Source organism: Sceloporus occidentalis, unplaced genomic scaffold, assembly GCF_023333645.1.
Source record: "Sceloporus occidentalis isolate IW3139 unplaced genomic scaffold, rSceOcc1.0.p SCAF_1, whole genome shotgun sequence".
NCBI lineage: Eukaryota > Metazoa > Chordata > Lepidosauria > Squamata > Phrynosomatidae > Sceloporus > Sceloporus occidentalis.
The window spans coordinates 174040766-174056585 of NW_028316981.1; the positions used below are offsets into that span (position 1 = coordinate 174040766).

Here is a 15820-nt window from a genome sequence, read left to right on the forward strand (position 1 = left end):
TTTGGCTGAGCAGGATAATCTTCTCAGTTTGGTGTGAATATTCACTGTTTTCCAGTCTTGAATATTTCTTCCCCTCAGTGCCACTTCCATTCTCCTAACCTGTCTCCCTGGATTAGTCAAATGAGCAATCTCAGCAAGCCAATTAGTAATTGAGGATTTAAGCTGCGATTTTTCTTCATCTTATCTGTATGACAGCTTTTCTTAGAGAAAGGTGTCATGGACAGTGTCATGTCACCTAGACAAAATTTCATAGACCTGCCCACTCTCAGGGTCAAATTACCTGCAGCAATTCTCACATACATTTCCCCAGTGTTGTTTTTCTAATTTGAGACAAAACACTTTTAGAGGCTGTGACTGAAAATGGCTTAACCCGTTCCCTTCTGTTTGCTGGTTCTCTCAGCTTGGTGGCAGAGAAGATTTCGAACTGATAAAACAATCTTCTTTCCCAATTTCTCTTTTCCACTTATATCACAGTCTCCTGTCAAGGCTATTGGGCTTAAACAACAGCAACATCAACTGCAAATCTCTGGGGGAAAGGATAATGCAAGAGACCATTATGTATAATTTGAACCTTTAAATCTATTGCTAAGATTGGAGAAAACAAAGCCAGAAAAAGCCTATTCAAAATGGATGGGAATTAGAGTGGGCTGCATGGATTGGCTGGGGCTGATGGGAGTTAACCTCCAGCAGCATAAGACAGACTAAAGACTTCCTGCTGTAGAGAAGAAATGGAAAGAATATTAGAAAATATTCACAAAATGGTTGGAAAACATCTTTTCTGAGTGTTGTAAAAGCCTGGTGAGAAGAATCATGGACTGACAAGACTATTTGCAGTTTAGGATTTATTTTGCACAAAATTCACAGATATGGATGTTTTGCACAGAAACAGCTTTTTCTGCAGAAAAAATATTCCCTTTTGCAATATATTTATATATATGTATATATTCTGTACAAAAAATACTGTAATTGGGATTTAGGTTCAAAACACAGTGCAGAAATAATCCAGTTTAGGATCACTTTAACTGTCCTGGCTCAATGCTAGGGAATTCTGGGAACTGTAGTTTTGTGAGACATTTAGCCTTTTCTGTCAGAGAGCTCTGGTGCCACAGTATCCAGAATTCCCTAGCACTGAGCCAGGGCAGTTAAAGTTGTCTCAAAATGAATTTCAGCATAGAAATATTGGTGCATTACAGACCGCCCAAAATGGGTGGTCTCGCGCTGCTGCCGGTTGCTGTGTCCGGGAACTGCAGCAGCCAAACCACGCGGTTCCCGGGCGCAGCAACAAAGAAGTGCCAAAATGGCACTTCTTCCTGGGTCCTGGAAGAGGTGCCGCAAGGCGTGCACTCGCAGCGCCACTTCTGGTGCGCAACGTCTGGATGCTGTGCGTCCGTGACGTCAAAATGGTGGCACCCATCTGTATGTGGCACCGCCATTTTGACGTAGTCGTTACACGTGAGGGGCAAGGCGTGTCAGGAAGCGCTGCCCCCCACGCGTAACGATGGCGCCTCTATGGGCCCGTCTGTAACGCGCCATTGTTTCCTGGACATAAAATGCTGTTTTCTGAGCATGCCACCCAGGTGAGAATTTTGTGCAGAATAAGTCTCAAACTGAATAGATTTTGAAAAATGCATGGTTTTCTAAGCTTTTTTTTTTTTGTAGTGTGAAGAAAATAGTTAAAATTACTCATTGCTTCTTTTGAGTAGTGAAGAATTACATCTCTACCCCAAAGTAAGAATATGTTGGAAATGTCCTTGTTTAGTATCCATCATATCCTAGAAACCAGAATGCAATTGTCTTACAGGAAAGACCTCTAGGGTGTTGAGAGGTCTGGTACAGCTTTCTTTGCTTATCCAGCTCTAAAAGTTTCTCCAGCATGAGGCAGGACCATGAAAGATGGAGACTTTAGTGCCCCTGAACAGGGATGTAATGGGCTAGCATCTTCCATCTCCTTCCTCGGTTCACAGGTGACTAGTGGTTCAGGAACGGCAACCATTTAGGTCCAACTGCTCCGCCACATACTGCTGCCCAAAGGTCTCCCACAGCAAAGTTTTGTTAGAAAATTAGGAGACAGACAGATTTATGCACCAGTTATTCAGTGTACATCCTACCTTTCCTCCAGGGAGCTCAAGTGCCACTGCTGTATCTCCCATTCCCTATTTTAATCATCACAACAATACTGTGAGGAAAATCTGGTAAAGATAAAGAGGGACTGGACTAAGATCATCCAGTGAGTTTGAGGGTCAAGTGATGGATCTGAACTTAGCCCAGGACTGTTTCTCCCCAGGCCTTGCTCAGCACTCTCCCCAAGACACCACACTGCCTCATATGACACATCAACTCTCACCTGGTGATGACTGGTCACTGCTCAAGACCAAAGTAGCGGGAGTTGGGCGGCGTCTTCGGATCTGCAGGAGGACAAAAGAAGGGGAATTTAAACACTTGATCAGGATAGAAGCAAGAAACAGTCTATCCTTGGACTACCTTTTTCCATTAGGGAGGTACATGCTAGTTCAATTGCCAACATTTTAATCATTTTATTATATTCATATTATGCCTTTCTTCAAAGACAGCACCAATACTGGAATAGCAACACTTGCTAAAGTTGAGAAGTCCCTGGTTTAAATATAGGCTAAGATCCTGCATGATGTCAAAGCTATGCTCCATTTTCCAACATGATCCCCCAAAATCCACCTTTAAAGCCAGACAGCCATACCAAATGAAGGTGTTTTGCAGTGCTGGTAAGTGGGTTGCTGCTTTTGCTAGTGAGTGGTGGTATGATGAGCAAGGATCAATCACAACTCCTTGTCACATTGCTGCTCGTGGACAACAGGGGGATGAATGCATCATCTTTCAGCAACCCACTTTCCAGCACCACAGAACTTTACTTAGTACAGCTGCCTGACTTTTAAGGTTGGTTTTAGGGGCATTTGTGGCCATGGCAATGTGGTGCCATGATTGTAAAGTGAAACAGTTATGCAGTCCTAAATCTAGCATATGACATTGCAATTGACAAACATGATGCCAGCCACTGTCTCTGTCCAAATTCAATAGGTGGGCTTCAGCAGGCCATGCTTCCCATAGCTTCAGCCCCTCATGTACAATAGACTCATAGTACTATTCACCTATGCTGCAGGATCATTGTAAGGATTGCTAGAATATACAGCATACAATTAAACACATCCTTTAAACACAAATAAGCTGGATATTATTATTAAGACTAGCTTGAATCCTAAGAAGTGTGTGTGGCAGAAAGGTTATATAAGGATGCTTTTCTTTCTCCTCCATAAGCACCTGCATTATACCCCCAAATGCTCCCTTTGGAGCTAGGAGGATGGACATCTTCAACAGTATGGGATGGCATATAAGGGGCTTTCAAAGGAGGGGCAAATTGCCAAGAATCAGGCAGAGGCAGGTTATGTGGACTTGCTTTATTCATGCTTGATAGCACAGTGATACATAAAGTGCATGGACACATCAGTCCCCATAGCCACAGAACTAAGGAGAGTCCAAAATTGCAGGCAAATATGTAGATGCTCATTGGTAAGCCACTTGTAGCAGAATTAATCACCTCTAGAAGCAGGTCTTTTGTAAAGTTAATGAATCTAAATTGCCAAGGAAAGCTCACAATAATATCTTCTTCCTGAGAAAATCTGTTCACTCCCATTTCCTCTTTCGAGATAGTTACAATGAAGATTACAGAGAAATTCACAGTTAACAGAATAGTTTGAAATGTGTGGTTTGATGGGTGGCATCATAATCCCACCTATCCAAAATGTCCTGGCATTCTAACACTGTGAGCCTAGGTCCACACTCACTGCTCATGCTGTTTAGGACCCACAAATTTCTTATAGGGAAAAACTCCATTAGATTCCTGGATTTTTTTAAAGCATTTACAGAAAAAAAAGATGAATTACAGGCAGAACATGAATTAACCAGCAGGATTCTATGAAGACAGATCATCCTCTTTTGCTCTTCTTCTGTGCTAACAGATTTACACACAAACTCATTAATGCTCTCTTTAAGCACGCACATGTTCTTTCTACATGGATGAGTGAGAATCACACCCTACTCTAATTTGTCACTTTTCTTGTCCCTGCATAGATGGCTAAAATGGCAGAGGGAAATGACTGTATAATCAGAGAGCACTATTGTATCTTCAACAGCTTGCAAACTATTGGAGACCCTTTGGCTGATTAATCCATCAGTCAGTTCAGCTGAAATAAAATTTATTCATCTCCAATAACATTTGATTAAGTGTTTTACAGGGAGCCAGCAAAAAGTGTAAGCCTTTCCTGCCCCACTCCAATTAACATGCTCCATCATTATTTAAACAAACTGGTTTCACACATTCAGAATTTGAAATAAGGGTGCCTACGAGAGAAACTCTGACTTTCAGTTGAAATGGAGATATTGCAGAGCTACCCCACAGATCAAGGAACTATCCAAGGTGCTGAAACTATTGGTGTGGGAAACAAAAGGCTTCTACAATGCATCTGCCCTGCAGAATTAATACACTTTGCTATAGTTTCATCCTACATCAGAAAGTGTGCACAGCCCTTGATAAACTTACCTAGAATAGAAAAAAAGCATGAAAATTGTTGTTGTCATGAACATGAATAAAATAAGCAAAGCCTTAACAGCTATTGTAAGTCGCACATCATTTCTAAAGCTCTCCCATGCCTTAGCAACCATTATGTGCAACTGGCTTTCAGTCTTTGGCTTTGCGGAGCCAGCATGAGTAGTGGTGAATGAGTATGGAAGTTGTAATTCCAAAGGTCTACTTATGATTTTCTTGTTTGGGGATATTATAATGAAAATTTCATACTCTCCCTCTCTCTCCCTCTCTCTCTCTCTCTGTGTGTGTGTGTGTGTGTGTGTATTAATGAAAACTGCACCAAAACAGAAAAACCACATGTGTCTTTTTTGCTCTTGCTTAAGGCAATGACAAACCTTCTCTGAACAAATCTTGCAAGAAAACCCCCCTGGTTGGTTCCCCTTAGGATCACCATAAGTCAGAAACAACTTAAAGGCACACACAACAGCAACAACAAAAGAGGGGGGAAAAACCTCCTGGCATTTGATTTTCTTTTTCCAGTGGGGTGTCGCAGGACTACGTATCCTTCCTTGTTGAGGCTGAGAAAACAGATGAACATTCTTTACATTCCTAGTAGATAGACTATTACAGTATGTCCCACTGGTAAGATTGCAAAGCTCACACCTGGGTTTTTTTAAAAGGGGGGGAGGAATGGGCCAGGGAAGGATTATGCATCAGATCTAATCTGCTCTATCAGCTGGATGCAACACAGATCCCTGACGTTGCTGCTCAGGGAGCTGGAACTTCACCCTGTCTCTCCATCTCTGTTGGCACCATGCTGCACTCAATGTGAACAGAGAGTTAAATACATGAAGGTGCTTAACATCTATGCTGCACTTTCTCTTTCTCTCTCTGAGTTTGTGTGTGGGGAGACCTGAATGCAGTTAAGTGCTGCTAAGCATTAAATGATTAATTAATTATACTCTCACTTTCATTCCTTTTCTCTCTCTTTCTGTAAAGTGCTTTGGAGATGAAGTGTGCTATGCTGGAGCTATTAATAATGCTTCTGCATTCACGGAAGCTGGGGAATGGCTGGTACATACTCCAACTAGCGCAAGAGATTATAAATAAATGCAACCGTTCCCTGAGCGTCTAGACTCGTGGTGTGTAATTAGCCTATGTATTCTGTTAAAGAGTCAATATTTTAATTCAGAAGGAGAAAAAAACCACCCAGATGAATTTATTTATTTATATCTAAAAAAAAGAAGCTGGGCAAGGTACAGCATCTTAAAAGGTGATGTTGGATTGTGTTTCCATCAAATGTGGTCTCAGATCACCTGACAGCTTTCATTACAAAAACCACACGCTGAACTGGAAATCCCACCTACATAGAGCTGCTGGTTGATGTTTGTTTACTCCTCTGAGCATCAGCCACTGGGAGTTCTTCCTCTTTTTAGAACAGGGTGGAGGAAAACGTGCCTCTCCAGATGTTATTGGACTGTGACTCCCATCATGCCTAACCAGATTAGCTAGGGATGAAGGAATGCTGAGACTTGCAGTCCTAGAACAGTTGGAAGTCATAAATTGCTAGGTTTAAGCAAATACAAACCATCTGTAGTGAAGCAGTGGCTTAACTAAAGCAGCCTTTCCCAATCCAGGGGTGCATCTACACTGTAGAAATAATGCATTTTGACACCACTTTAACTACCACAGTTTCATCCTACTGAATCCTGGGCTTGGAAGTTTTGTGAGGCACTGGCATTCTGGCAAAGAAAGCTAAAGACTCTGTAAAATTAGAAATTCCAGGAATCCATAGGATGGTGTTATAGCACTTAAAGTGGTGTTAAACTGTACCATTTCTACAGTGCAGATGCACCCCAGAGATCCTTATGTATTGTTTTACTATAATTCCCATTGTTCCTAGCTAGCAAGGCCAGCAGCTGGAGATTATGGGAGCTGTTGTTAAGTGGTTTGTATGCTGGACTTAGTCTCCAGGAACCCAGCTAGAATTTCTGCTCAGCCCTGAAAAACCACTAGGTGACCTTCAGCAAGTCACACTCTTCTGGCCTTAAAGGAAGTCAATGGCAAACCCTATCCAAATAAGCCTTGATAAAAAAAACAACAACCCTCTATGAGAGGGTTGCCATAAACCAGAGTCAACGTGAAGACTCTATCAACAAAGTACAATGACATCTGGCAGGGCTTTGGGTAGTGAAAGGCTAAGTTAAACATTTAAATAAAAATGAAAAGGAAGCTGCCACTATTGCTACTGCTACAGAAAGCCCTACCACCCAGAACAGTATTCATCCCCTCTCACTGCAAAAATAGCACTACATTGGCTCTCTAGTAAGCACATTACTAATATGTTTTTAAAAAAATATATTTTAAATATACATAAAAATATTCAAAAAGTCGAGAAATGTCCCTGAACCTCTCTCCAAAAGATCCACCCTCATTTCTGTGTTTCCTCCTGCTTCTTTGGATGAACTATCTACACTTCTGAACTCTTGCAAACCTGCAACCTGTTCTCTTGATCCAATTCCTACTTGTCTTCTAATTTCCATAGCTCCCTCTTTTCTGCCCTCGCTTCTCCATATCTTCAATCTCTCTCTCTCTACAGGCTCCTTCCCTTCGGACTTCAAACATGCTCTCATTTCCCCAATTCTGAAAAAAACCTTCTCTTGACCCCTCCTCTTTGTCTAGCTATCGTCCGATTTCTCTTCTTCCCTTTCTTTATAAGGTTCTGGAATGGACTGTTTATTCTCGCTGTCTTGAGTTCCTTGAAGCCAACTCTATTCTTGATCCTTTTCAGTCTGGTTTCCACCCAAGGCATTCTACTGAGACAGCTCTCACTAAGATCTCCAATGACCTTTTACAGGCCAAGGCCTTTACTCTGTTCTCATCCTTCTTGATTTGTCTGCAGCCTTTGACACCATTGATCACTGTTTTCTAGTTGATATACTTTCTGACCTTGGGTTCTCAGACTCTGTTCTCGACTGGTTTAGATCTTATTTGTCTGGCAGATCTTTTGCAGTGGTTGCAGGTGGTCAGACTTCATCCTCTGTTTCCTTATCTGTTGGAGTTCTCCAGGGCTCTGTTCTGGGTCCCCTTCTGTTTTCTCTCTACACACTGTCCTTAGGTAAACTCATTAGCTCTTTTGGTTTTTCCTACCATTTGTATGCCGATGACACCCAGTTGCATCTTTCCACCCCTGACCTTTCTCCAAGGCTTGAACAGCAAGTCTCGTCTTGCCTCACAGCTGTCTTGCAGTGGATGCGCCATCGACGTTTGAAGCTCAACACGCCCAAAACAGAGCTTCTTGTCTTTCCTCCTAAGTCCACCCTTCAACACTCCTTTTTTGTCTCTGTGGACAAAATTTCTATTCAACCAGTTCAGCAAGCCCTCAGTCTTGGTTCTATCTTTGATTCTTCTCTGTCGTGTATCCCTCAGATCCAGACCACAGCCAAGGCTTGTAGATTCTTTTTATACAATATTGCCAAAATCCGACCATATCTCTCCGCCTCTACTGCCAAGATCCTGGTTCATGCCCTAGTGGTATCATGACTGGATTACTGTAACGTCCTCCTGGCTGGGCTTCCTCTTTCTCACCTCCGTCCTTTAATCTCTGTCCAGCATTCAGCTGCACGCATTATCACTTCCACCCACCGCTCTGACCACATCTCTCCTGTGTTGGCATCCCTTCACTGGCTCCCCCTCCCTTTCCATATTCAATATAACCTCCTGCTGTCAACGTTTAAAGCCCTCCATGGGCTGGCCACTCCTTACTTATCAGACCTTATTTCTCCTCACCTTCCCACTAGGGCCCTTCGTTCTGGTAGTCAAGGTCTGCTGTCCCAGCCCAGGATTTCCTCTGCCCCATTTCAGATTCGCCCCTTTTGACTCGCTGCCCCTCACTCCTGGAACCTTCTTCCCCTGCGAGCAAGGGCCATCACTTCTTTAACCAGCTTCAAAATGGAGTTGAAGACCATCCTGTTCAGAGAAGCGTTCCCAGGCATTGCATAACTGTCACTTGCTATTTGATGTTCTTTTGTTGTCTGTTTTATTGAATCATTTCCTGTATTGCTATGTATTTTATATGTATTATCCTACTAGAGAGGCCCCTTCCCCACCACCTCTCCCTTCTCCTTTTGTGTTGTGTCTTTTTAGATTGTAAGCCTGAGGGCAGGGAACTGTCCAATTAAAAAAATTGTATGTACAGCGCTGTGTAAATTTACAGCGCTTTATAAATAAAGGTTAATAATAATAATAATAAATTTGAATTAACAGTCAAATACTATTTGTTACACCCAAAATCTAAAAACATCAGTAGGTGGTACATCTTTCCCACACAGTGACTATGTTGGTCTTTGAATACTCCTAAAAATATTGGGTTACAGATATCATTGTTACTTGCAAAGTGTTACTTCTAAGTGTTAGTCTTTCTTCAACACTGGCAATGGGAGATCATGCTTTATCTCATCTGAAGCAAGTAGACTAGCTCAAGGGGCACACAGAAAAAACACTGGTGCACAGCTCTCCTCACTTAACTCCTAGCTTCCATTTCTAGGGATCTCCTGCTTGAGAGAATCACTTAATTCTACCTAAAGGTAAAGCTATGCCTGTGTACAACATGAAGCCTTGATTTCTACAGCCAATGTAGCAGGAGATCAGGAGAATGCCATGTGTACCACCCAGCCCGGTTTTTCCACTTCCAACATCCTAGTTGCACTAGCACCTTCACCAGGGACACAGACCTGATAGATGAGATGAGTGACTTGCACCAAAAACCCAATCAAGAAAGACATTCAGCAAAACAACTTTTCTACAGAACTTGTGACTCATGTCTTTTGTATGGAGCGTACTCATCTTTGAGGCCTCAACAACCTGATGACAAGCTTCTGCCTCAGATCATATCAGAACTTCTTGCATCTACATCAAGAGCAGGCAGCTTCAAGAAGTCTATCTGCCATGGTCCAGGCCTCAGAGGGAGAGAAGAATGCTGGACCTGATCCCCTTCCCCTCAACCATTCCCTTCTGCTTCTGTGTCGTGTCTTCTTAGATTGTAAGCATGAAGGCAGGGAACCGTCTAATTAAATGATTTTATGTACAGTGCTGTGTAAATTTACAGCGCTATATAAATAGAGCTTAATAATAATAATAATGGGCCGTTCATCCTTTCCCAAACTCACATGGGACTGTACATGTCACAGCTGCCCTAGACAACTGGAGAGTTTTGATGTGCAGAAATAATAGGTGTGGGGTATCTGGGAAACACACAGGCTAGCCCTATCACCCAGTGGCTTACATCTCTCCCCTAGATACTGGACACACTTCAAAAGGGGTTGTATGTTGCTCAGAACAGATGTGGACCCTCCCGGACCACCCTACCTGAAAAGAATACTGGTTTTTTTAGAAGAGGAGATTTGTCATTTCTGGAAGCTTTCAAAAGCAGATATTGTCTTCAAAGGTAAGATGCCTGGTCCTGTTTCAGTGAAAACTAAAGTCATAAAGAGTTTCACCCTGAAACTCAGAAATGAACTTCTGACTGTTCCCAGTTGTTGTTGTTTTCTTAAAAAAAGAAAATCATTTTTTGAAGGTGTATAGACTGCAGTAGATTCTGGAGAATTGGGGGGGGGGGGGAATTTTGATTCTCCCATCAGTAAGGGTTCCAGTACAGCCTTCTCTCTGACATGTTGTCTATATACAGAGAAGTTGTAGGCAAAGAATTACATTTGAATGCTCTCTCTACTACCCCATCCTCCAGCTTTTCTATATAAAAGGCAGAGATGGGAATCATGCAGCACTCCCAATGTTGCTGGATTGCAATGCCCATCAACTCCAGCCAGTGATTAAGGCTGATGGGAGCTGTAGTCCAACAACATCTATACGGCCATATATTCCTCAGTCCTTCCCGAAGAAACAAGCAAGGCAGAGAGAAGGTTAGATAGCAATCCTTCTCTTCATTCTCTATGTGTACAGATAGGTGTGGATTTTGTGTGCAGAGGTTCTGAATATTCAAATATTTAAAATATCAGACTTAGAATCCATGGCACAAGAGGAAAAAAAGGATTGGAATGGAGGAGGGGGGAAATCAAACTCAAGGACAAATTCAAGAATCACACTACCTTATCTTCTAGTTTGTTTGCCAAAAAAACTGAAGAGGGTGGGGTGGGGGGAGAACAACATGACACAGGACAGCTTAGATTAGGACAGTGAGTATCTCCCTGTCAGATGCTATCTATCCCCCAAGCATGCTTCAAAATAATTCCTTCCCCTTTCAACACTTTGCAGCAAGTCAGGGCACCACTGGGTTCCAAAATAGAATCCCACATGCTCTCAAGCCATTTGCTACGTATAAATAAAGCTGTGACTTCTTCATAGCATCTTGCCGGCAAGCATCATCAAACCAGGGCTGAGTCAAAATGGCCACCCCCTCCACCCCCACCCCTTTAAGTGGTTCATTTTCTCATAGTTCATAGTTACACAGTTTCTGTAAAAGTCTGTTCAACTATGCTTTTTCCTGTTCAGTGTGAAGCAGAACAGCCTAGAGACAGTTTTGCTACCCAAGGTTTGGGTAGCCCTGTTCTTTCCTGGCCATTGGTCCTTTGAATAGAGCAGGTTAAGAATCTAAAAAGAAGTAGTTATTTAAAAGAGCATAAAGCGGTAACATGCACCATCAGGCACTCATGATTACTATGGCAAACAATAAAATGCTAATTTGACCATGGAAGGTCACAGACACCCAGCACTGGCTATCTTCTGACACTGTGCACACAACACTAATGATATGCTTTGGATGCTACTGAAAGTGTAAACATAATGGAGAGGAAAAAACCCAATGTTTATGAATAATTGAGTAACCTGTGATTTGAAGAATACAATGAAGGGCACAAGAACAGACAGCAGCTTATTGTTTTCAACCAAACCAAGCTGAGACACAGGCCAGGAACTCTGAGCAAACAGGCAAATCTCCTAAAACAGAAACCAATTATTAATAATGATAGTGGAGATTTTTAAAAAGTGTGTTTATATATACATAGTGTGTATCTAAACACGCAGTTATATAAACTTGTAAAATTACATCAAGACAGAGGGAGAGTAGTAGGTATATAGATACCCAATGCAATGTAATTTTTGAGTGCTGGACTGAGACTCTAGGAGACTAGGGTTCGAATCCCCGCTCAGCTACAGAAATCCATTAGCTAACTTTGGGCAAGTCATATCTGTCAGTCTCAGAGGAAAACAATGGTGTAGCTCCTCTGAACACATCCTGCCAAGAAAACTCTATTAATGCAGTTGCCATCAGTTGGAATTGACTTCAAGGCACTCAATTGCAACAAGGAATGCATATATGAAATTATATTTTTTTACACACATGCATATACATAAACATGCCTAACATACACGCATACCAAACAATGTCCTAAATTAGTTAGATAACTGAAATTTAGGCCTGTTACAGACTGCCAAAATAAAGCTGCTTCGGGTCTCTTTGGAGGTATGCTGTTTAAATGATGCATGCATCCGAAGAATCTGGAAGCTGCACCAAAGCTGCACTCCAGTGCTTAGGAATGGAGTGTGGCTTTGGCGCGACCTCCGGACTCTTAGGACCCATGCATCATTTAAATAGCATACCTCCAAAGAGACCCGAAGCAGCTTTATTTTGGCAGTCTGTAACAGGCCTTAGAGTCATTGTTATTGTTAACTGCTCTGGAGCCAGCCTCAACTCATGGTGACCCTGTGGATGAGACAACTCCAAGCAGCTCTATCCTCCATTACTAAGCTTATGTCTTGTAGATTCAGGTCTATGACCTCCCTGATAGAGTCTATCCATCTGGCATGCAGTCTTCCTCTCTTTCCGCTGCTTTCCACCTTCCCTAGCATTATCATCTTTTCTAGCAAGCCTTCTCATGATGTGGCCAAAATACAACAACCTCAGTTTGATCATCTTGTCTTCCAGGGAGAGTTCAGGTTTAATCTGTTCAAGGAAGCACCTGTTTGTCTTTTTGGCTGTCCACCGCATCCTCAGCACTCTTCTCCAGCACATCTCAAATGAGTCGATTTTCTTTCTGCCAGTTTTCTTCACTGTCCTGCTCTCACATCCATACATGGTGATGGGAAACACAATGACTTGGATGATACTGACTTTAGTGCTCAGCTGTATATCTTTACAATTTAGGATCTTATCTAGTACTTTTATGGCTGCCCTTCCTATTCCCAGCCTTCTTCTTATTTCTTGACTGCATTCTCCATTCTGATAAGTGTTTAATCCAAGGCATGGAAACTCTTTAACTATTTTGATTTCCTCATTATCTAGTTTGTATAAATCCTCCACAGTCTTTATTTTGTTACCTTTATGTTCAACTGTAATCCTACCCTTTATACTTTCTTCCTTGACCTTCCTTAGTAATTATTCCAAGTCGATGATGCTTTCCACTAGAAGTATGGTCATCTGCATGTCTTAAGATTGTTGAAGTTCTTGCCTCCTTTTCACTCCTCCTTCTTTTGAGTCCCCTGCTCTTTGTATGAACATGATTTCAAAAGTATGCAAAAATATTAATCCATGGATGATTGGACAATCAATGGCAAGATTGCTAGCATGGTGTAGTGGTTTGAGTGTTGGACTACAACTCTGGAGAGCAGCGTTTGATTCTTCGCTCAAGCATAAAACCCACTGGATGACCTGGTCAAGTCACACTCTCTTAGACTCAAGAGGATGGTAATGGCAACCTCCCTCTGAAGAAACTGACCAAGAAAATCCTATGATATGTTCACCTAGGGTCACCATACGTCAAAAATTACTTGGAGGTACACAACAACAAACAACAAGGGCCCAATGAAGAAAGGAAAAGTGACTGTAGAAAGGCAATCCTGGCTGGGTGTTCTTGGCTTCTACCATGTCAGGATACAGGTGGGCGATGGTATGGTTGAACACTGTCCCAGAAAACAAGATACCAGGGAGAAGGGGTATAGCCTTACTTTCTCCATGTCATCTTAATGCACTACCAAAGTTTCCTAGGGGAGCAAAAGAAGTAGGGAAGAAGCTTTCAGGGAAAGAAGTAGAGAAGATGCTTTCAATCATATATCTTCCTCAGAACCACCTGATATTTACAGCAATACATGTTTTAGCTAAAGACGAGGATGATGCATTTTCCTCCCCTGGACTGGCAACAGCTCATGCCAAAGTCCTGTCTTTTCATTTCCTCATTTAGACAGTTTCCTGCATTTTCCTGCCTTTTCTGCACTTTATTCTCTTCACCTTCAGTTCCCCAAGGCACCAAATCTTGAACTTTGTTGCAAGTCAGGTGTGTGGGACATTGTGACACACACACACCCTGGGACACACATACACACAACACACTCTTTGTACTGCATCACATGGCTTCCTGAAGGCATCAATCAGATGCTAATGAACCTCCTTGGTCTATGGGGAGGGGTGTTTATTCATCTGCACTTTTATAACCAGATTAACCATGTCCTTGTTCCTTCTCCCATGAGGCCTGGGCATCTTTTCCATTCTCACCACCTTGTTAGGCTGGTTGCTATGGAAACCCAGGGTCTGAAATTCAAATAGATGTGATAAAAGGTTACTCCAAAGGGGGAATACAGTTAAATTATTATATAATTTGTTAACAACAGGAGATATTTGAAGAATGGGCACCAGGAGACATTTATAACAGTTTCCAAAAAAAAGGCAGCCATGCTACTTGGTTGCAGCAAATATAATTCTCACTGTCAATACTTTTTTTAAACTTAATTTCCCTCTGAGCACATTGTGTATAACCCCACCCTCAGCCATGTGTAGTATATACTCATATATGAAATTTTACTTAATGTTTCATGTTCTGATGAAGCGGGCTGGAACAGTTTACAAAAACACATACTGTCATATATTTGCTAAGGGGCTGGCTTGAAACACTGGCTTCCCAGCGGCTTTGGGGCATGGCATGCCCAACATGGCATGCCCAACATTTATATGCTGCAGAAGTACCATAAAGCCATGGTGGGGCAAGAAAAGATGGCTTTTTGCTAGCTCAAGGACACCAATTTGCTGCTTCTTTTTGGGCTGGCAAAAAGGGGGATTGGGGTTGTGGCATGCAGTTGCTGCAGCCCCAAGTTGGCTTTCTCAGGGGTGCCTTCAAGCCATCTTTTCAGAGTGGTCTGTTTCACCCCAAAGTCTTCAAGGGCCTTCTCCCCAGCTAACAAATTGCTAACTGTAGGAGGGAGTACTGTGACTTTGTGTGGTGAACTGATATCCCTGGTGGTGTGAGGGCAACCATCGAATCAGATGGCATTTGGAGACGAATCTTCTAGATGGTTGCCGAGGAGAAGCTGAGAGAAAGAAGCCCTGAGGGGAAAAGGAAGGCTGAGTGGGAGCAAGGCCTTGGCCTATGGGCCTGTCTATTAGTCAGGGAGTCAGGTTTGGGAGTATGTTTGGCTGACATGATTATCATTTTGTAATTGATACTTAAGCTTGTGCCTGGAGGACCAGTTGTCCTCCATGTTGTTTTATTCTTTAACGTTCTTAGAACAAACCTTTTCCTTAAATACTGCCTCTTTACAATACTTTTCACAGCCAAAGGTTGGCTAGTGCCTCACTGATTGTCAGTTACCAGTAGCAGTCCCAGCAATGTCCCAATGCATTGCTAGGGGATAACTGGTTAATCATTGGGTGCTGGTAACAAGTTATTTTGGGATTAAAGGTAGTCTCAAGGGGCTCCATCCAGCTCAGCAGAAGTAGAGTGGGACCATCACATGGTGGCAATGGGTTTCTCTGTTTCTGTCTTACTCCCTGGGAGGGAATTTAAGACAGGGTAGGAAGCGGAGAAAACCTTCACAGCTACATTGTAGTTTTGTGGGATGTTTAGCTTTCCCTGTCAGACAGCTCTGCTGCCCCACCAAGCTACAGTTCCCAGAATTGCCTCTTCAATTTTTCAAAATAATAATAATAATTTTATTTTTTCAAATTCTGAAAGGTTGCTTTTTCCCTCAGTTTCACAGACAACATTAAACCACCACCACCACCAACAACAATGATCAAAAAGGCTTAAGATACATGTTAGACAAAAAACATGTACAGGGGATGCTTTGCAGGCATTTCACATAGGGTAGTTATCTGGATGGCACAGTATGTTTCCAACTAGGATAAATAAAAAGGTTCATTGAGGAAGTCTTTCATGATGGGGCTGGGGTCAAGCAGAAAGTGTTCCTCCATTAGTCAGCAGTTCCTGGTGGTGGTGTGGACAAAAGTGAGGTAACAAAAACTTAGTAAGAGTTGACCAGTGC

The 15820-nt window shown here is 42.4% G+C and overlaps 1 protein-coding gene across 1 annotated transcript in view; it reads right to left on the reverse strand.

Annotated features, from left to right (window-relative positions):
- Positions 1-15820, reverse strand: part of LOC149322758 (protein phosphatase 1 regulatory subunit 1A-like) — a 105079-nt gene that overhangs the window by 38993 nt on the left and 50266 nt on the right. The window contains exon 2 of the mRNA XM_089509249.1: positions 2345-2405. Coding sequence (XP_089365375.1) covers positions 2345-2405 — 61 coding nt within the window. The remainder of the gene's footprint in view (positions 1-2344; positions 2406-15820) is intronic.